A 20,911-nucleotide genomic window follows, 5' to 3' on the forward strand; every position below is an offset into this window, starting at 1 on the left:
GCTGGATAACAATAGTGGTATTTGTTAAGCACTTTCTATGTGCCAAGCACTGTTCTAAGTGCTGGATAATAAGCAGCTGAGAAGCAGCGTGGCGCAGTGGAAAGAGCACGGGCTTTGGAGTCAGGGCTCATGAGTTCAAATCCCAGCTCTGCCACTTGTCAGCTGTGTGACTGTGGGCAAGTCACTTAACTTCTCTGGGCCTCAGTTCCCTCATCTGTAAAATGGGGATTAAGACTGTGAGCCCCACGTGGGACAACCTGATTCCCCTGTGTTTACCCCAGCGCTTAGAACAGTGCTCTGCACATAGTAAGCGCTTAACAAATACCAACATTATTATTAATAGTGGTATTTAAGTGCTTACTATGTGCCAAGCACTGTTCTAAGCGCTGGATAAGGAGAGGTATTTGTTAAGTGCTTACTATGGATAATAAGCGGTACTTAAGCGCTTACTATGTGCCAAGCACTCTTCTAAGCGCTGGATAATAATGGTGGTATTCGTTGAAGCATCGTGGCTCAGTGGAAAGAGCCCGGGCTTGGGAGTCAGAGGTCATGGATTCTAATCCCGGCTCCGCCACTTGTCTGCTGTGTGACCTTGGGCAAGTCATTTAACTTCTCTGGGCCTCAGTTCCCTCATCTGGAAAATGGGGATGAAGACTGTGAGCCTCATGGGGGACAACCTCATCACCTTGTATCCCCTCCAGCGCCTAGAAAGGTGTTTGGCAGATAGTAAGCGCTTAACAAATACCTTCATTATTATTACTATTATTATTATTATTAAGCGCTCACTGTGTGCCAAGCACTGTCCTAATCCCGACTCTGCCCCTTGTCAGATGAGTGACTGTGGGCAAGTCACTTCACTTCTCTGTGCCTCAGTTCCCTCATCTGGAAAATGGGGATGAAGGCTGTGAGCCTCACGTGGGACAACCCGATGACCCTGGATCTCCCCCAGCGCTTAGAACAGTGCTCTGCACGTAGTAAGCGCTTAACAGATACCAACATTATCGTGGCTCAGTGGAAAGAGCCCGGGCTTGGGAGTCAGAGGTCATGAGTTCGAATCCCAGCTCTGCCACTTGTCAACTGTGGGACTGTGGGCAAGTCACTTCACTTCTCCATGCCTCAGTTACCTCATCTGTAAAATGGAGATTAACTGTGAGCCTCAAGTGGGACAACCCGATGACCCTGTATTTCCCCCAGCGCTTAGAACAGTGCTCTGCACGTAGTAAGCATTTAACAGATACCAACATTATTATTATTCTTGTTAAATGCTTACTGTGTGCCAAGCACTATCCTAATCCCGATTTTGCCCCTTGTCAGCTGAGTGACTGTGGGCAAGTCACTTCCCTTCTCTGGGCCTCAGTTCCCTCATCTGTCAAATGGGGATGAAGACCGTGAGCCTCACGTGGGACAACCCGATGTCCCTGTATCTCCCCCAGCGTTTAGAACAGTGCTCTGAACATAGTAAGCGCTTAACACCAACATTATTATTATTATTAAGCACTTACTGGGTGCCAAGCACTGTCCTAATCCCGACTCTGCCCCTTGTCAGCTGAGTGACTGTGAGCAAGTCACTTCACTTCTCTGTGCCTCAGTTCCCTCATCTGGAAAATGGGGATGAAGGCTGTGAGCCTCACGTGGGACAACCCGATGTCCCTGTATCTCCCCCAGCGTTTAGAACAGTGCTCTGAACATAGTAAGCGCTTAACACCAACATTATTATTATTATTAAGCACTTACTGGGTGCCAAGCACTGTCCTAATCCCGACTCTGCCCCTTGTCAGCTGAGTGACTGTGAGCAAGTCACTTCACTTCTCTGTGCCTCAGTTCCCTCATCTGGAAAATGGGGATGAAGGCTGTGAGCCTCACGTGGGACAACCCGATGACCCTGTCTCTCCCCCAGCGCTTAGAGCAGTGCTCTGCACGTAGTAAGCGCTTAACAGATACCAACATTATTATCGTGGCTCAGTGGAAAGAGCCCGGGCTTGGGAGTCAGAGGTCATGAGTTCGAATCCCAGCTCTGCCACTTGTCAACTGTGGGACTGTGGGCAAGTCACTTCACTTCTCCGTGCCTCAGTGACCTCCTCTGTAAAATGGGGATGAAGACTGTGAGCCCCACGTGGGACAACCCGATGACCCTGTCTCTCCCCCAGCGTTTAGAACAGTGCTCGGCACGTAGTAAGCTCTTAACAGATACCAACATTATTATTATTATTATTATTATTAAGCGCTTACTGTGTGCTAAGCACTGTCCTAATCCCGACTCTGCCCCTTGTCAGCTGTGTGACTGTGGGCAGGTCACTTCCCTTCTCTGGGCCTCAGTTCCCTCCTCTGTCAAATGGGGATGAAGACTGTGAGCCTCACGCGGGACAACCTGATTCCCCTGTATCTCCCCCAGCGCTTAGAGCAGTGCTCTCTGCACGTAGTAAGCGCTCAACAGATGCCAACATTGTTATTATTCTAAGCAGCCGGGGTGGGGGGGTGAGGGAAGAGGGCCATGGAGGGCGGGGCGGCGGATGTTTTGGGTTCGGCTGATTCCCCCTTGGGCTGCGGAGGGCGGCCGGGCTACTCACGTTGGACGAGCCGGTGGGCAGCGAAGGAGGCGGCGCAGCTGGCGAGCAGGGCGCTGGGGCGGCCGGCGGCCATGGCGGCCTCCCTCCTCACGGCGCGGCCTCCCTCCTCAGCCCGCAGTCACTTCCGCCGCGGCCCGAACCACCTGGCCTTCTGGAGGGGGGGGGACGCCCGGGCGGCGCCGGGCCTGGACAAGGCACAGCGGAAAGGAGGGGAGGACGATCCCCCCTCCCTCCGGGGAGCGGGATGGACCCGTCCGAGCGGGGGGGGGGGGGGGACACGCGGTTGCTATGGGGACGGGGAGCCGCTCCGGGCCCGCCCCGGGGGCGTCTGGGAAAGGCGGCCCACTGCGGCCCGGACCATGGCCAACCGCCTGTTGCCCGCAGACCCCGTCGGAGCCATCCTGGTGCAGGTGGGAGCCGGACTTCTGGGGTCCCCTCCCCCCCCCCGCCTCGGGACGCCCACTCCTCCCTCTCATAACCACTTGGCAGCCGGGTGACTGTGGGCAAGTCACTTCTCTGGGCCTCAGTGACCTCATCTGGAGAATGGGGATTGACTGGGAGCCTCACGTGGGACCGCCTGATTTCCCTGGTTTCCGTCCCAGCGCTTAGAACAGTGCTCTGCACATAGTAAGCGCTTAAATGCCAACAGTACTCTTATAATATTTATATAATATATAACTATATAATATGTATTATATATACTATATTAAATATAATATATATAGTATATATACTACTATATATAGTCTTGCAATAATGTTGGTATTTGTTAAGCGCTTACTATGTAATAATAATGTTGGTATTTGTTAAGCGCTTACTATGTAATAATAATAATAATGTTGGTATTTGTTAAGCACTTACTATGTGCAGAGCACTGTTCTAAGCGCTGGAGCGGATACAAGGCAATTGGGTTGTCCCACTTGGGGCTCCCAGTCTTAATCCCCATTTTACAGATGAGGTAACTGGGGCCCAGAGAAGTGAAGTGACTCGCCCACAGTCACACAGCTGACAAGTGGCCGAGCCGGGATTCGAACCATGACCTCTGACTCCCAAGCCTGGGCTCTTTCCACTGAGCCACGTTGCTTGGTGCTGGGCTAGATACAGGCTATTGCCGATTTGTACGTTTCAAGTGCTTAGTACAGTGCTCTGCACATAATAAGCGCTCACTAAATACTATTGAATGAATGAATACAGGGTAATCAGGTTGTCCCATGTGGGGCTCCCAGTCTTCATCCCCATTTTACAGATGAGGCTCAGAGAAGTTAAGTGACTTGACCACAGTCACACAGCTGACAAGTGGCAGGGTCTGGTTTCGAACTCATGACCTCTGACTCCCAAGCCCGGGCTCTTTTCACTGAGCCACATGCTGTGTCAAGCACTGTTCTAAGTGCTGGGGTAGAACCAAGTGGATCAGTCAATCATATTTGTTGATTGCTTACTGTGTGTAGAACACTATAATAATAATGATGGCATTTGTTAAACACTGGGGAGGATTCAAGGTGATCAGGTTGTCCCACGTGGGGCTCAGTCTTCATCCCCGTTTTACAGATGGGGTAACAGAGGCTTAGAAAAGTGAAGTGACTTGCCCAGAGTCACACAGCTGACAAGTGGCTGAGCTGGGATTTGAACCCACGACCTCTGACTCCCAAGTCTTTGCTCCTCCCACTGAGCCACGCTGCTTCTCTGTACTAAGCGTTAGGGAGAATATAACAGAAACGTTCCCTGTCCGCAGCGAGCTTACACACTAGAGGCTGGACACTGTCCTTTTCCCACAAGGGGCTCACAGTCTTAATCCCCAAGCAGCGTGGCTCAGTGGAAAGAGCCCGGGCTTGGGAGTCAGAGGACATGGGTTCGAATCCCGGCCCTGCCACTTGTCGGCTGTGTGACTGTGGGCGAGTCACTTCACTTCTCTGCGCCTCAGTTACCTCGTCTGTAAAATGGGGATTAAGACTGGGAGCCTTACGTGGGACAGCCTGATTACCCTGTATCCACCCCAGCGCTTAGAACAGTGCTCTGCACAAAGTAAGCGCTTAACAAATACCAACATTATTATTAACCGAGGCCAGAGATGTTAAGTGATTTGCCCATGCTCACACAGCAGACAAGCGCTGGAGTCAGGATTAGAACCCAGGTCCTGGGACTCTCCGGACCATGTTCTTTCCACTAGGCCACACTGCTTCTCCATCATGCGTTTTGTCTTGACTAAAGTGGAATGTAAGATAGTGCTGAGGGTCTTGCTCAGAAAAGGAGGCACTGGGGGAGTTCGGGATGATGTGGATCAGCTGCTTCCAATCAATCAATCGGTGGTAGCTACTGAGCACTTACTGTATATAGAACACGACTCTAAGTGCTCAGAAAAGTATAATAATAATGATGCTATTTGTTAAGCACCTTCTCTTTGCCAAGCACTGTTCTAAGCACTGGGGCAGGTACAAGGCAATCAGGTTGTTCCACTTGGGGCCCACAGTCTTCATTGCCCATTTCACAGATGAGGTCACTGAGGCACAGAAAAGTTAAGTGACTTGCCCACAATCACACAACTGAGAAGTGGCGGAGCCGGGATTAGAACCCAACACCTCTGACTCCCAAGCCCGGGCTCTTTCCACTAATGTTGGTATTTGTTGAGCGCTTACTATGTGCAGAGCACTGTTCTAAGCGCTGGGGTAGATACAGGGTCATCAGGTTGTCCCACGTGAGGCTCACGATCTAAATGCCCATTTTACAGATGAGGTAGCTGAGGCACAGAGAAGCTAAGTGACTTGCCCACAGTCACCCAGCTGACAAGCCACGCTGCTTCTTATGCCCCGCAACGGAGTTGGTAGGCACGTTCCCTGCCCACGAGGAACTTACAATTTAGAGGGGGAGACGGACATTAAAATGAATTATGGTTATACGAGTAAATGCCGTGCGGCTCAGGGTGGGGTGAATATTAAGTGCTTAAAAGAGTTCAGATTCTAAGTACATGGGGAGAGGGAGTAGGGGAAGTGGGGTTTAGTCAGGGAGGGCTTCTTGGAGGAGGTGGGATTTCAGTAAGGCTTTGAGGGTGGAAAGAAGGAGAGGGAGTTCTGGCCCACCTGGAGGATGAGGACGAGGCGAGTAAATAAGATTGAGGCGCGTAGGTTGGATTTAGAGGAGCAAAGCATCCCAGCTGGGTTATTCATTCACTCGATCGTATTTTTGAGCGCTTTCTCTGGGCAGAGCACTGTACTGAGCGCTTGGAAAAGTACAATACAACAATAAACGGTGACATTCCCTGCCAGTGACGAACTCACAGTATGGAGTAGAGGAGGCAGACATCAATATAAATAAATAAAATGCCAGATATGCATAAGTGCTTTGGAGCTGGCGGGGGGAAGAGCAAAGAGAGCAAGTCAGGGCGACGGAGAAGGGAGTGGGAGACGAGGAAAAAGTGGGGCTTAGTTTGGGAAGGCCTCTTGGAGGAGATGGAGTAGGAATCAGCGAAGTAAGACTGTAGGGGGTGAGTTGATTGAGTACTTTAAAGCCAATGGCAAGAAGTTTCTGTTTGCAGAAGAGGATGAGCAATGAGTTGATGAGGAGCTGGGAGATATAGACAGAATGGTTTTTAAAAAAATATTAATAATGTTGGTATTTGTTAAGCGCTTACTCTGTGCCGAGCACTGTTCTAAGCGCTGGAGCGGTTACAAGGCAATTGGGTTGTCCCTACTTGGGGCTCCCAGTCTTAATCCCCATTTTACGGATGAGGTGACTGGGGCCCAGAGAAGTGAAGTGACTCGCCCACAGCCACACAGCTGACAAGTGGCCGAGCCGGGATTCGAACGCATGAGCTCTGACTCCCAAGCCCGGGCTCTTTCCACTGAGCCACGCTGTTTCTCTAAAAATGATCTGGGCATCGAGGTAAAGAGCGGAGTGGGGAGAGACAGGAGGCAGGGAGTTCAGCAAGGAGGCCGGTGCAGCAATCAAGACAGGAAAGGATAACTTCTCTGTGCCTCAGTTACCTCATCTGTAAAATGGGGATTAACTGTGAGCCTCATGTGGGACAACCCGATGACCCTGAATCTACCCCCGCGCTTAGAACAGTGCTCTGCACATAGTAAGCGCTTAACAAATACCAACATTACGAAGTGCTGGATTAACATGGCAGCAATTTGGATGGAGAGGAAAGGGTGGATTTTTAACGATATTGGGAAGGTGGAACCGACAGGATTTGATGACAGGTTGAACGAGGGCAGTGAGTCAAGAATAACCCCAAGGTTACGGGCTTGTAGGCAATGGAGCTGGCCACCTTTCACACGCAATGGAAGATTTTCCAAGACGACACAGTGTAGATGGAAACGATTTACTCAGACTTTGAATAAGATGGTTTGTGTTGAGCCTCTGTGAACTGAGATTGGTTTTTAACTGCAGGGCTGGAAAATTTCAGCGTAAGTAGATTTTAGTGCATAACTCAGGGGGCTGTTTTCTTCTGCAACTCATCGCATATCCTGAATTTTGAACACAATACAACTAGTACAAATGTTAATTCCCGACCTGTCATTCTAAGAGAAGGTGCTTCTTTAGATCTGGGGCTATGAAATCAATCCATCAGTCAACTCTATTTATATAACACCTACCTTACTGAGTGTTTTAGAGCGTATGAGAGGTTTTCGGTGACATTTTGGTCATTTTACGATTTTTTTTCTTTCCAACTGTCTGTCACCAAACCCCTTCCTGCCTTATTTTTAGACAGCAAGACCCAGAGGGCCCTTGTATTTGTCTCCCAAGGCTTAATACAGGGCTCTGCACACAAGAACTGCGTACGTACTATTAGTGTCGCTTTCTTTAGTCTTTTAGAAGCCAAACTTTCCAGCCGCCCCACGAACACACAACAGACTACTTTCCCGGGAGACTTTTCTGCCTTCATTTCACAGGCGTTAACGCAAATCAAATCAACTCTATTTAGGGTCCTTCAAAAATTGTCCTGAACCAAGGCAGGATGCCAGGTGTTTGTCGCAGGCTAAATCCCTTTCTGTCTCTGCTAGGGACATGACTTTTTCCTCTTCCTTGGAAAGGGACACTAGCAAATATACCTCAACAAAACACACCAGTGGCAGTGCAACTCGATATTGATGTTCTCCGAATTTACTTCTTCCTTGATCATTTCCCATTAATAGGCCAGAAGCCCTCCAAATGTCATTTTAAAAAATGGATTTCCTTTAATGTACATTTTCTCACCGTTCCCGAGGTTGCTCTGGGATATGGGTTTTGACTATCTTTAGAGCCCCCAGTTTTGGAGAAAGCCTCCAAACTCATCCATGCCCGGCTGAGAGGACCACTCTCCAAAGGGGGAGTGGGCTCAGAAAGGAGGAGTTGTGTAATCCATCGATCGAATTTTTTGAGCACTTACTGTGTGAGGAGTCAGGGATGTGGCCTGAAGGAAAAGGAACTCACGACACCTCTTCCTCCTAGTTTCTTTATTGTTTCTGATTTTTGTAAAGCGCTTTTCTATGTGTCAAACACTGTTTTAAGTGCTGGGGTAGGTGCAAATCAATTAGGTCGGACACAGTCCCTGTCCCACAAGGGGTTCCCAGTCTAAGAAGGAGAGAGGATGGGTATCCCCATTATACAGGTGAGGAAACTGAGAGGAAGTGAAGTGACTCGCCCAAGGTCACCGAGCCAGCAATTAGCAGAGCCGGGATTAGAACCCAGCTCCTTCTGACTCCCAGGCCTGGGCTGTCTCCACTAGGCTGTGCTGCCGCTCCAGAGTGAGGCTCGAATACTGGGGCCGTCCCAGTTTTCCAGTCAAGGAATTCGAAAGGCAGAATTGCAGAAAAAGAGGGGGAATTGGGGCTTGTCTAATTATCTTAAAGGGTTCATTCACTTGGCAGATTACAGCCGTTTCCTGATTAACCTGGTCTAACTTGATTTATTAACTTCCTTCAAGTTAGAGCTCCCTACTGATCACAACATCTTCTCCCTCTTCCTCCTTCCCACACCGGCCGCCGAAATATGGTAACGACGGGGCTTACTCTCTATCACTCCATACACCGAAGGGCAGAAATCAATCAATCAGTTGTATTTATTGAGCACTTTCTGCGTGCGGAGGACTGTATGAAGCACTTGGTAGAGTACAATAGAACAGTATGAAAGACACGTTCTGTGAGTTCCATGTGGGACGGGGACTGTGTCCAAACTGATTACTCTGTATCTACCCCAGTGCTTAGAACAGTGCTTGGCACAGAATAAGTGTTTAACGGATACCATAATTATTATTACAGTCTAGAGAGAGAGACAGACATTACTATAAGTAAATGAATTAGATCGTTGTGGGCAGAGAATGTTACTGTTCATTATTGAGTTGTACTTTCCCAGATGCTTTGTACAGGGCTCTGCACATAGTAAAGCACTCAGTAAATACAACTGAATGAATTGTGGGTATGGACATAAGTGCTGTGGGGCTGGGAGGGAGGATGAATAAAGGGGGCAAGTCAGAGCGATGCAGGAGGGAGTGGAAAGAAAGAAAAAGAAGACTTACACAGGGAAGGCCTCTTGGAAGAGATGTGCCTGCAGTGAGGCTTTGAAACGGGGGGAAGAGTAATTGTCAGATATGAAGAGGGAGATTGTCCCAGGCCGGAGGCAAGACATCGTCGACAGGTGGGTGATCGAGGTACAATGAGTAGGATGGCATTAGAGGAGCCGAGTGTGTGCGCTGGGTTGTAGTAGGAGAGTAGCAAGGTGAAGTAGGAGGGGGTGAAGCGCTTGAGTGCTTTAAAGTTGATGGTAAGGAGTTGCTGTTTGATGCTGAGGTGGATGGGCAACCACTGGAGGTTCTTGAGAAGTGGGGAAACTCGGACTGAATGTTTTTGTAGAAAAATGATCCGGGCAGCAGAGTGAAGTACAGACTGGAGTGGGGAGAGACAGGAGGTAGGAAGGTCAGCAAGGAGGCCGAGACAATAATCAGGGCGGGATAGCGTAAGTGCTTGGGCTAACATGGGAGCAACTTGGATGGAGAGGAAAGGACGGATTTTAGCCATGGTGCGGCGGTTGAACCGGCAGGATTTAATGGTAGATTGAATACGCGGGTCGAATGAAGAGAGGAATCGAGGATGACGCCAAGGTTGCGGGCTTATGAGACAGGAAGGATGGTGGTGCTGTCTACATTGATGGGACATTGAGGGAAGGACAAGTTTTCGGTGGCAAGATAAGGAGTTCTCTTTGGGACATGTTACGTTTGAGGTGATGGAAATCTATTCCAAGTAGAGATGTCTTGAAGGCAGGAGGAAATGTGAGATTGCAGAGAGGGAGGAGATCAGGGCTGGAGATGTAGATTTGGGAATCATCTGCACAGAGGTGGTAGTTGAAGCCACGGGAGTGAATGAGTTCTCTAAGGGACTGGGTGTAGGTGGAGAATAGAAAGGGACCCAGAGCTGAACCTTGAGGGACCCCCACAGTTAGGGCGTGGGAGGCAGAGGACGAGCCTCTCCCCCTTCCCAGCCCCACAGAACTTATGTCCATAGTTGTAATTTATTGATATTGGTGTCCATTTCCCCCTCTAGACTGTAAGCTCGTCGTGGGCAGGGGTAGATACAAACCGTGGGCAGGGAAGGTGTCTTTTATTGCAAACGCTTAGGACAGTGACCTAAGAAGAGTAAGCACTCAATAAATACGATTGATTGATTCGTATCAATGTCGGTCTACTCCCCAGACTGTAAACTCCTTGTGGGCAGGGAACACGTCCACCAACTCTGGTAGATTGTACTCTCCCAAGTGCTTAGTACAGTGCTCCGCACCCAGTAAATGCTTCATAAATAAGATTGAATGAATACTCTGCACATAGTAAGCACTCAATAAATATGATTGATAAGGTGTTAGAAGGGACCACAAGAAAGATGGGGGCGGGGGCATGAAAGAAATAACTACATCCCCAGATTAAAGGAATGCAACGTTTATGTCTGGGGATGCAGTGATCTGTGAAACTAAAGGAGAATCAGCAAATATCTGAAAAGAACAACAGTCAGAATTTTAGTAATTACCTTCATTAAAGGGGACAGTAAAAATATAACCCTGGATTCACTATGATCAAGGCCTCATTAAAGCCTTCCAAAAGTTTGTTTAATGCAGATGGTACTGCAGAAACAAAGCGGTCCCAACAGGCAAAACAAGGACCCATCCATAATGGCTTTGTCTCCGGTATCCGCAAGTTCCAATTTGCGAGCCGAAGGTAACTACGTGCGGATTTTGAATGCCAAGCTATCGCCCAGCACGAATGACCAACTGGGTCCGGAAGGGGGTGATGCCCAAAGGTGAAAAGATGCAAATTCACATCTTCTGAATACTTGGCTCATTAGATGCGCTAGATTGTAATCAATAACACGGACTAGATTAATATGAGGCCAGTAATTACTATTAGCTAAAAGGTAACGGTTTCAAAATGCCCGTAGTCACCCAGCCTGCAGGTTGCTCTTGGTGTGACGATCTCAGAGACAGGTGTTGGGTTCGCAAATTTGCATAACACAATGTTTTTCCTGTGGCATCAGCCCATATAATAATTAGGGCCATCTGTATTTATCCGGTAGAAGTTGGGTTTCTCATATAAATGGGCAGAATCTTTCGATGGCGAGTAACCCCGGGTCCCTGGTGCTCTACCTGTTCCAAAGAAGGTACAAATGGAAAGAAGAGCAGAGATCCGGGAGTCAGAAAGACCTGGGTTCATTCCTTCAGTCGTATTTATTGAGCGCTTACTGTGTGCAAAGCACTATACAAAGCTTTTGGAAAATACAATTTGGCAACAGAGGCAATCCCTTCCCAACAATGGGCTCACAGTTTAGAAGTGGGGAGACAGGCAACCAAACAAAACAAGTAAGACAGGTGTTCCTGGCTCCACCACTGGCCCTCCTGTGTGACTTCGGGCAAGTCACTTCACTTCTCTGTGCCTCAGTTCCCTCAACTGTAAAGTGGGGATTAAGACCGTGAACCTCAGGTGGGATAGGGACTGTGTCCAACCTGATTAGCTTGTATCTCCCCCAGTGCTTAGTATAGTGCCTGGCACATAGTAAGTGCTTAACCAGTGCCCTTAAAAACAATAAAAAAAAAGTATATTTTGCCTTCCTTCATGGATCATTTTCCCTTCTGAGTCCTCAAACACGAGGACACTGAATATTTAACAGAAGACACGGGGTCTGCCGAGTAGTAAGCGGGGAAAAATGTAGCAAGTAAAGGAGAGCCTTGGCTAGGAAAGTAGGTTTAAGGCAGTCTTTCTAAAAGTGCTGCTCATTCCAAAAATCATTTTGCGGGGAGCGTCTGTGTCCATCTCACTTTCCTCTTTAATAATATGTGCTCACTCCCCAACCGGTTCAAGGACTCCTCATCTGATTGCAGCCAGTTATTTAATAATAACGATAATACTAGTGATATCTGGTAAGCGCTTACTATGTGCCTAGCACTGTTCTAAGGGGTTGGCACAGTCCTTGTCCCACATGGGACTCCCAGTCCCAATCCCCATTTTACAGATGAAGTCACTGAGGCACAGAGAAGTGAAATGACTCACCCAAGGTCACATAGCCGACACGTGGCAGAGCCGGGATTAGAACCCACGTCCTTTGACTCCCAGGCCCGGGCTCTTTCCACTAATCCCCAATTGGAGGTTAATTATTCTGAGGAGCAGTGTGGCTTTGGGAAAAGAGCACGAGTCTGGGACCTGGTTCTAATCCCAGCCTGTGCGCCTGGTGAATAGTAAGGTGCTTAAGAAGTACCGTAATTATTGTTATTACTATTATTTTATTAGTGAGAGAAGAGAGTGGATCTAGCAGAAGGAGAAAGAGTTGACTGAATAGTTTAAAAACAATAAGTTTTTTTCATATAGTTTTTGTTAAGTGCTTTCTATGTGCCAGGCACTGTACTAAGCGACGAGGTGGTTACAAACTAATCAGGCTGGACACCGTCCATGTCCCACATGGGGCTCACAGCCTTAATCCTCATTTTACAGAGGGGGGAGCTGAGGCCCTGAGGAAGTGAAATGACTTGCCCAGGGTCACTCAGCAAACAGGCGGCGGAGCCAGAATTAAAACCCTGATCATTCCGACTCCCCAGTTTGTGCTCTAGGGGATACTAGGCCACATTGCTTGTCTATAAATAGTTTATTTATAAGCATCTTCAAGGTCAATAATAATGATAATTGTGGTATCTGTTAAATGTTTACTATGTACAATGCATTTGACTAAGTGTTGTGACAGATACAAGCTTACCAAGTTGGACAGAGTCCCGTGTGGGGCTCAGTCTGACTATGAGGGAGAACAGGTATCGAACCCCCATTTTACAGATGAGAAAACTGACGCATAAAGAAATTAAGCGCCTTGTGCAAGTTCTCACAGCAGGTCAGTGGCAGAGTTGGGACTAGAACCCAGGTCCTCTGACTCCCAGGGCCATGTTCTTTCCACTAGCCAGTTTGAAGAAAGGCTTTTCAGATAGGAATAAATCTGTTCCAATAGGAGTAAATGCCTTTTTTTGGGTATTTGAAACATTGTTCTGTGCCCCTAGGTTCAAGAAGATCTTGAACATCTTAAAGAGGAATTAACTCGTGTACCAGTTAGAGGAAAAGAACAGCATCTGGACATTCAAACTCTGGAAACAGCCATTAAAAGAACTGAATTGGGATTAAAAGTAAGTAGAATTGCATTGGAAGAGAATGCCAAAAAGAGTGGCAGTCCTTCAAAAAGGAAAATGATTATTTTTTTTTTTGTTTCTGGATAGCACAGAATTTTGCAATAGGAAATGCAGATAGAAGGTGACTTCACACTGAAGAAAAAAACTCAATCCCCTCACTAATATAATTGGCTGATAAATCAAGGAGACCCTGGCAAAAAGGGCCTCCTGATTTAAAAAAAAAATCCTGTGTATGTTTGGCCTTTATTTCCTCCACGTCTGACCCTCCTCCAAGCTGACCCTCCTCCAGATTGGATAATATAATTGGCTGATAAATCAAGGAGGCTCTGGCAAAATGATCCTCCTGATTTTTTAAAAAATACCCTGTGTATGTTGGGCCTTTATTTCCTCCATGTCTGCCCCTCCTCCAGGCTGGCAATCCTCTATTGTATCTGCTAAACCATCTTATTTTTTTATGATATTTGTTACACACTTATTATGTGCCAGGCACTGTTCTAAACTCTGGGGTAGGTATAAGCTACTGAGGATTGGACACAGTCCAGGTCCCACAAGGGGCTCACTGTCTTAACCCTTACTTTACAGATGAGGAAACTGAGGCACAGAGAAATAAAATGATTTGCCCAAGGTCACACAACAAACAAATGGCAGATCTGGCATTAGAATCCAGATCCTTCTGACTCTCAGCCCCGTGCTCTATCCGTTAGGCCCCACTGCTTTCATTTTATCTCCCAAGTAGCCCATAAGGACGGCGTAACAGCCATCCAGAATCTTGCTCAGGTGTTTACTGAGAAAATGGACCAAAGAAATAGATGTCTCCATGCCTGTTTGATTGTTGGGTAAATTAGAGACCTACAGAAATCCTGGTGTTTTATTTTTATTTAAATTCCATTTCTGGAGTGCAGTAAGATGCTTAAAAATCTTGCCACCCAGGTTGTTTATTGTTCTTTTTGGGTCATTCAAGTCATTTCACCTTGGACTTTAATAATCAGTGTATTTGTTCAAATCATTATTACATACCAAGCACAGTTCTAAGGGCTAAGGGTAATCAGATTGGATACAGTCCCTGTCCCACATGAAGTTCACAGTCTTAATCCCCATTTTGCAAATGAGGTAACTGAGGAATAGAGAAGCTAAGTGACTTGTCCAAGGACCCAGAGCAATGAAAGGGCAGAGATGGGCTTAGAACTCAGGTCCACTGACTGCCAGGCCTCTGCTCTATCCACTAGATGATCCTTCTCCATAACCTTTTTAAGACCGCCACGTAATGATCACAGATATACACATCGTCTATTGCGTTTTAAGCTTCGTTACGAGGCGCTCGATAAATACGAATGAATGAAAGATCCAGATTGTTAATGTAATAAAACCAAGTGATTTAGTTGAGGGTTTATTAGTTCCCCACAGTAACCTCAACTTTTGACTGTTATTAAACAGATACACGTCGAGCAATATCTGAATGCCATAAATCGCCGAGTGTTAACCATTCCTTCTTTGGAGGACAAGGCATCACATCCTCATCCGCTTTCCAAATGGTGAGTAAAACTGTCGTTTTGGGTCTCCAGCTAACATGAGGAATGTGTAAAAATTAAGTTTTTCACTGCAGGAGAGTCAACGATCGAAAGACACACCTCTGATCTGGACGTTGTTCCCCTGGCTCTCACTCCTTTGACTAGAAGTTTTGCCCAAGAAGCCGAGAGCAGAACTGTCACTCTAATAATTTCTCTGCCTTCAATTTTTTTTTAATGATATTTGTGAAGCACTTACTGTAGACCAGGCACTGTTTTAAGCCCTGGGGTAGGTACAAGGTGTTCAGTTTGGACAAAGTCCATGTCCCTCATGGGGATTATGACTGTGAGCCCCATTTTAGAGAGGAGATAACTGAGGCACTGAGAAGCAAAGTGCCTAGCTCAAGATCACAGAGCAGATGAGACTTCTGACTCCCAGGCCCGGGCTCTTTCCACTAGGCCACTCTGCTTCTCAACCCTGTATCTACCCCAGCGATTAGAACGGTGCTCTGCTCGTAGTAAGCGCTTAACAAATACCAACATTATTATTATTATTATCCCATGTCCAATCCCCTGTTGCCATTGCGACAGTTTTTGAGATTCTGATCTGAGGGCCCATCCCAGATTTTTAAACTCCCTGTGGGTTGGGAATGTGTCACTTTAAGGTATGTGTTAAGCCCTTACTAAGTGCCTGGCACTGACTTTAGCGCTGGGGTAGATACAGGCTAATCAGGTTGGACACAGTCCCTGTCCCACATGGGGTTCACAATCTTAATCCCCATTTTACAGATGAGGTAACTGAGATATAGAGATGTGAAGTGACTTGCCCAAGGTCACGCAGGAGACACATGGTGGAGCCAGGATTAGAACACAGGCCCTCTTACTCCCAGGCCCTTGCTTGTTCCTTTAGGCCATGCCGCTTCTCCAAGAGCTCCAGGTATTTTTCTCTTTCGTCTTCACCACTGATCAGGGTCGAAGGTAGAGATTCCAGCTTTAGCTCTTCGGATGTTGTCTCCTTTGTAGCCACATCAGCTTGCGGCTCATCACAGTATCAGCCCAGAATTCCATTAAGTGCCACTGCTTGCTTTTTGACATTAAAAGGGTACCTTGCATCTGGACCAGAACTGCCCAGAAATCTGCATCCTGCTCTCCCACTGAGCTGGCATTTGAGCAAAAGCAAGAACAAAACCAAGCAATGAGAATGGAAAGCAATGAGTGGGGGGAAAAGCTTTCTGTTCAATAGTGAATATGGATGATTATTTTAATAATAATGATAATCATTAGCATGGTATTTGTTAAGCACATTCTATGTGTCAGGCACTGTTCTAAGCACTGGGGTGGATGCAAGCCAATTGAGTTGGACACAGTCCTTGTCCCACGTGGGGCTCGCACTCTCAATCCCCATTTTAATAATAATAATAATAATGTTGGTATTTGTCAAGCGCTTACTATGTGCAGAGCACTGTTCTAAGCGCCGGGGTAGACACAAGGGCATCAGGTTGTCTCACGTGGGGCTCACAGTCTTAATCCCCATTTTACAGACGAGGTAACTGAGGCAAAGAGAAGTTAAGTGACTTGCCCACAGTCACCCAGCTGACAAGTGGCAGAGCTGGGATTCGAACCCATGCCCTCTGACTCCAAAGCCCGTGCTCTTTCCACTGAGCCACTCTGCTTCTCTATTTTAGAGATGGGGTAACCGAGGCACAGGGAAGTGAAGGGGCTTGCCCAGGGTCACACAGCAGACAGGTGGTGGGCCGGGATTAGAACCCATGACCTTCTGACTTCCGGGCCTGTAATCTCTCCGCTACGCCATGCTGCTATAAGTTATATATCATGGGTGCTTCACATAGCTGATTCAGTTCGGTACTGTGATAGTCGCAGTTATCGAGGCAGCATGGCCTAGTGGATAAAAGAGAAGCAGTGTGGCTCAGTGGAAAGAGTCCAGGCTTGGGAGTCAGAGGTCATGGATTCGAATCCCAGATCTGCCACTTAGCTGTGTGACTGTGGGCAAGTCACTTAACTTCTCTGTCCCTCAGTTACCTCATCTGGAAAATGGGGATTGAGACTGTGAGCCTCACGTGGGACAACCTGATTACTCTGTATCTACCCCAGCGCTTAGAACAGTGCTCTGCACATAGTAAGCGCTTAACAAATACCAACATTATTATTATTATTATTAAAGCATGAGTCTAGGAGCCAGAGGACCTGGCTTCTAATCCTGCCTCTCCCACTTGTCTGCTGTGACCTTAGGCAAGTCACCTAGCTTCACTGTGTCTCAGTTTCATACTGGGAACTGAGGCCCAGAGAAGGACAGGATTACCTAAGGTCACACAGCAGACACATGGCAGAGTCAGGATTAGAACCCAGGTCCTTCTGACTCTATCCACTAGGCCACACTGCTTCTCTAGATAACAATGCCATTGTTATCTACAGATAGTAAAGGTACAGAACCCCCCTGCTTCTTGGGGCTGACAGTTCCTCTCCAGAGAGCCAATTCAAGCCTTGGAAAGACCCCAGAGGCTTTATTCAAGAGACGTAGCGTCGTCTAGTCCCCTCTCAGGTTCGCATCTGGAGAGTTTCCAGTCCTCTACCAGTCTCAACTGAGGGAGGGAGAGTCAAGCAGAGGCCTACCCATTCCACTTCAGGCTTGGCCAGTGGCTAGCGAGTGGAAAGCCATCTACTATAAGTCAAAACTCACCTGCGCTGAGCAGCAGCGGCACGGGAGAGAGTCGAGGGCGGAGACTCAAGTTTATTGCGTTGAAGGAAGCGATGATAAACCACTTCCGTATTTTTACCGAGAAAACTGTATGGATCCACTACCGGAACGATGGCGGATGGAGAGCGGGGCGTTCTGGGAGGGATGCGTCCGTGGTGTCGCTACGGGTCGGAAATGACTCGCCAGCGTAAGACAAGACGACGATAGTCTAGTGGTTAGAGCACAGGTTGGGAGTCAGAAGGACCTGGGTTCTAATCCTGGCTCCACCACTTGTTTGCTGTATGACCTTGGGCAAGTCGCTTCACTTCTCTGGTACTTCATCTGAAAATGGGGGATCCACCCTGTGTCCTCCTAATTAGCTTGTACCTACCCCGGCCTAGTGCTTGGTACAGTGCTGGCACATAGTAAGCACTTAACAAATACCATTTTTTAAAAAAGGCCCCACAAGATTCCCGCCTCAGAGAACAGAAAAATTGTATGGCATTGAATTGAAAGTAATCTAAGTTCCAAATGGGCAAACAGGGTTAGGTCAGAGAGGGGAAAAGACCAGTGCAGTTGTCCTGCCTATCGCTCTTTTGGCTTTAGGCCAGTCCAACCCTGAAAGTGAAAAAGGAAAAAAAAATAAAAAGAAGTGTCAAGTAATTTGATGGTGAAAACATTTAGCTTAAATTAAGACCACCATTTGGAATAGACGTAACATCGGTCATTCTGAAATGCAGTTTTATTAGCATTATTTATTTTTCGCTCACCAGAAGTGTGTCACAGGCTAGGAGATCTGTCAGCTGCTTGTCATAAATTCAACCGGATGATGGATCTTCCCTGTTCATACTAACTGGCTTTATTAGATTTAAATGGTTTTGTCTGAATGATTCATCCGAAGTTTGAGGGCACAGAAAGCTGGGGATTGTCCACGCTTATGGCAAACCCCTGGATGCTTTTTCCTCAATATGTATTATCTTCACTAGGAAGTATAATAACATGAGCTTAAAACTGAAACTTAAGAATCTTCTTTGGCAAAAGAAGAAAAAAGCACTGTGTAATTTTTACCATATTCCTTCCTAAATTAGGAACTTTCCAAGTGACATTCCCAAGCAGTCAATAGTTTTCCCATTATCGACGAGGGATAAAGCTCTGCCGGTCCCAGTAGAGGGTAGATTCTTTCCCCACATCTCTCCGGGATCAAAGGTCAGTGATAAACTTTCCTTAAAATGTGAAATTTTCAAGCCCACACCTGTAACCTGGCCAGAATAGTTTGGCTCCATTCAGGACCCTGCAGCCTTTCCAGAGAAGCAGCGTGGTATAGTGGATAGAGCACAGGCCTGGGAATCAGAAGGTCATGGGTTCTAATCCCGGCTCTGCCACTTGTCTGCTGGGTGACCTTGGGCAAGTCACTTCAGTTTTCTGGATCTCCGTTACCTCATCTGTAAAATGGAGATTGAAACTGTGAGCCCCACATGGGACAGGGACTAGGTCCAAACTAATCGACACATTATGGACTTAAGAATCATAATAATAACTGTGGTATTTAAGCATTTACTATGTGCCAGGTACTGTACTAAATGCTGGGGCGGATCCAAGCCAATCAGGTTGGATACAGTCCCTGTCCCGTGTGGGGTCACAATCTCAATCCCCATTTTACAGATGAGGTAACTGAGGCACAGAGAAGTGAAGTGACTTGCCCAAGCAACCTAATTTGCTTGTATCCACCCCAGCGCTTCGCACGTAGTACAGTGCTATTGAATGCCCTAAAGTGATAATGTATTGAAAGGCTCTTGGTAGAATAAAATAGCTTGCCAGAGTACTTATTATCCCAGGTACATCGCTGCAGAAATGGCACGTGGCAAGTAGTAATTTAAATACAGTGCTTGGCACATAGTAAGCGCTTAACAAATACTATAGTTATTATTATTATAATTATTCACCCCTCCCTCAGCCATAGAGCACTTATATCTCTGTCTGTCATTTCTTTATTTCTCTTAATGTCTGTCTCCCCCTCTAGACTGTGAGCCCGTTATTGGGCAGGGATTGTCTCTATCTGTTGCCAAATTGTTCGTTCCAAGCGCTTAGTACAGTGCTCTGCACACGGTAAGCGCTCAATAAATGCTATTGAATGAATGAATAGACTGTAAGCTCGTTGTGGGCAAGGATTGCGTTTAGTGATCCCCCTGTTACACCGTTGTCTCCCAACCACTTAGTATATTGCTCTGCACACAGTAAGCACTCAATAAATATGATTGATTGATTGATAGAATCATCTATATTCCTAGAGTCCATTGCCTTGGCCCCAGATCCACCAGGAACTTAGAGTAATTCAGTTTTGACCCAAAGCAGAGAGGGCCAATACTGAATTATCCCCCCACTCCAAAGCCTCCCAAAACCATGGGAAGGGAATTGGAGAACTAATAGGTTATGGACTTGCCACTTGCCACTTCCTCGGTGATGCACCTAGGATAATAAGCACTCTGGCAAGCTATTTCATTTTACCAAGAGCCTTTAAATACACTATCACTTTAAGGCATTTAATAGTTCCCGAGCGGTCTGAAAGTGCAAATGCGGCTTTTTTAAGTGTTTAGCTTACTCACAGGGTATAGCTAATTCACAGGAAAAATCTGTCTCAGTATGATTTGGATTAAATTTTGCTTCCCCTAGGCTCCTCTGTTTGCAGCGTTGGAAAATATCAAGAGGTAATCAATATTAAAAGGATGATCGACATTCATCAACAATATTACCATAAAAATAATGAAAGTGAATATTTTGCCCTAAAATGTACCATAGAGTCAGAGCAAATTCAGCTTCACTTACTCATTCTATCTTATTTATTGAGTGCTTACTGTGTGCAGGGCACTGTATGAAGCACTTGGGAGAGGACAATGCAGTAATAAACAGAGACATTTCCTGCCCACAATGAGCTTATCAGTCGGTGAGGCCAATTAAAAAAATAACCACCAGAAATTCCTGATTGGGGTAGCTCAATGGCCCATCCAATCCTATATTCTGTCTCTAGTACTGTGATGACTGCCCTCCTTACATCTGTCCCCATGGTTAGGGGACATATCTTTTTTCCCTAACTATTCCCGCCAACCCATTAATAATAATAAACTGTGGATTTGTGAAGCTCTCTACTACGTGCCAAAAACTGTACTAAACCCCGGGGTGCATACAAGCAAATCAAATTGGACACAATCCCTGTCTAACGTGGGGCTCGGAGTCTCAGTCCGCATTTACGGTTGAGGTAACTGAAGCACGGAGAAGTGAAGTTACTTGCCCAAGTCCACACAGCAGACAAGTGATGGAGCCAGGATTATTTTTCCCAACCTTTCTGGAACCTATAGGTATTTTCTGACCATATGACATCTTTTGGTAAAGAATTGCATTTACTCTGTACCCACTGGATACTTCTTTTGGTTCATTTTGAACCACTGCCATCAAGCTTTAGGAGTTGAAGGATATAATAATAACAACAATAGTAATAGTATATAAGTCCTTACTTTGTGCCAGGCACT

General features: G+C 46.8%; 2 protein-coding genes across 6 annotated transcripts in view; one reads left to right on the forward strand and one right to left on the reverse strand.

Moving 5' to 3' along the window:
• Positions 1–2,680, reverse strand: part of AAGAB (alpha and gamma adaptin binding protein) — a 42,199-nt gene extending 39,519 nt beyond the window's left edge. The window contains exon 1 of the mRNA XM_029065894.2: positions 2,568–2,680. Within this exon, the coding sequence (XP_028921727.1) occupies positions 2,568–2,640 (73 nt within the window). The 5' untranslated portion in view covers positions 2,641–2,680. The remainder of the gene's footprint in view (positions 1–2,567) is intronic.
• A 193-nt stretch (positions 2,681–2,873) lies between these two features.
• The window catches only part of IQCH (IQ motif containing H), a 169,081-nt gene continuing 151,043 nt past the window's right edge, over positions 2,874–20,911 (forward strand). For 3 of the 5 annotated variants that reach the window (XM_029065755.2, XM_029065754.2, XM_029065756.2), the window contains exons 1-4: positions 2,874–2,977; positions 13,062–13,184; positions 14,622–14,719; positions 18,476–18,593. In XM_029065755.2, the coding sequence (XP_028921588.1) occupies positions 2,927–2,977; positions 13,062–13,184; positions 14,622–14,719; positions 18,476–18,593 (390 nt within the window). In that variant the 5' untranslated portion in view covers positions 2,874–2,926. Of the gene's footprint in view, positions 2,978–13,061; positions 13,185–14,621; positions 14,720–18,475; positions 18,594–20,057; positions 20,093–20,911 lie in introns of those variants that run through there. The other 2 variants (XM_039912260.1, XM_039912259.1) reach the window with 2 other exon arrangements.

This window comes from Ornithorhynchus anatinus, chromosome 5 (genome assembly GCF_004115215.2).
Source record: "Ornithorhynchus anatinus isolate Pmale09 chromosome 5, mOrnAna1.pri.v4, whole genome shotgun sequence".
In the NCBI taxonomy this organism is placed as follows: Eukaryota; Metazoa; Chordata; class Mammalia; order Monotremata; family Ornithorhynchidae; genus Ornithorhynchus; species Ornithorhynchus anatinus.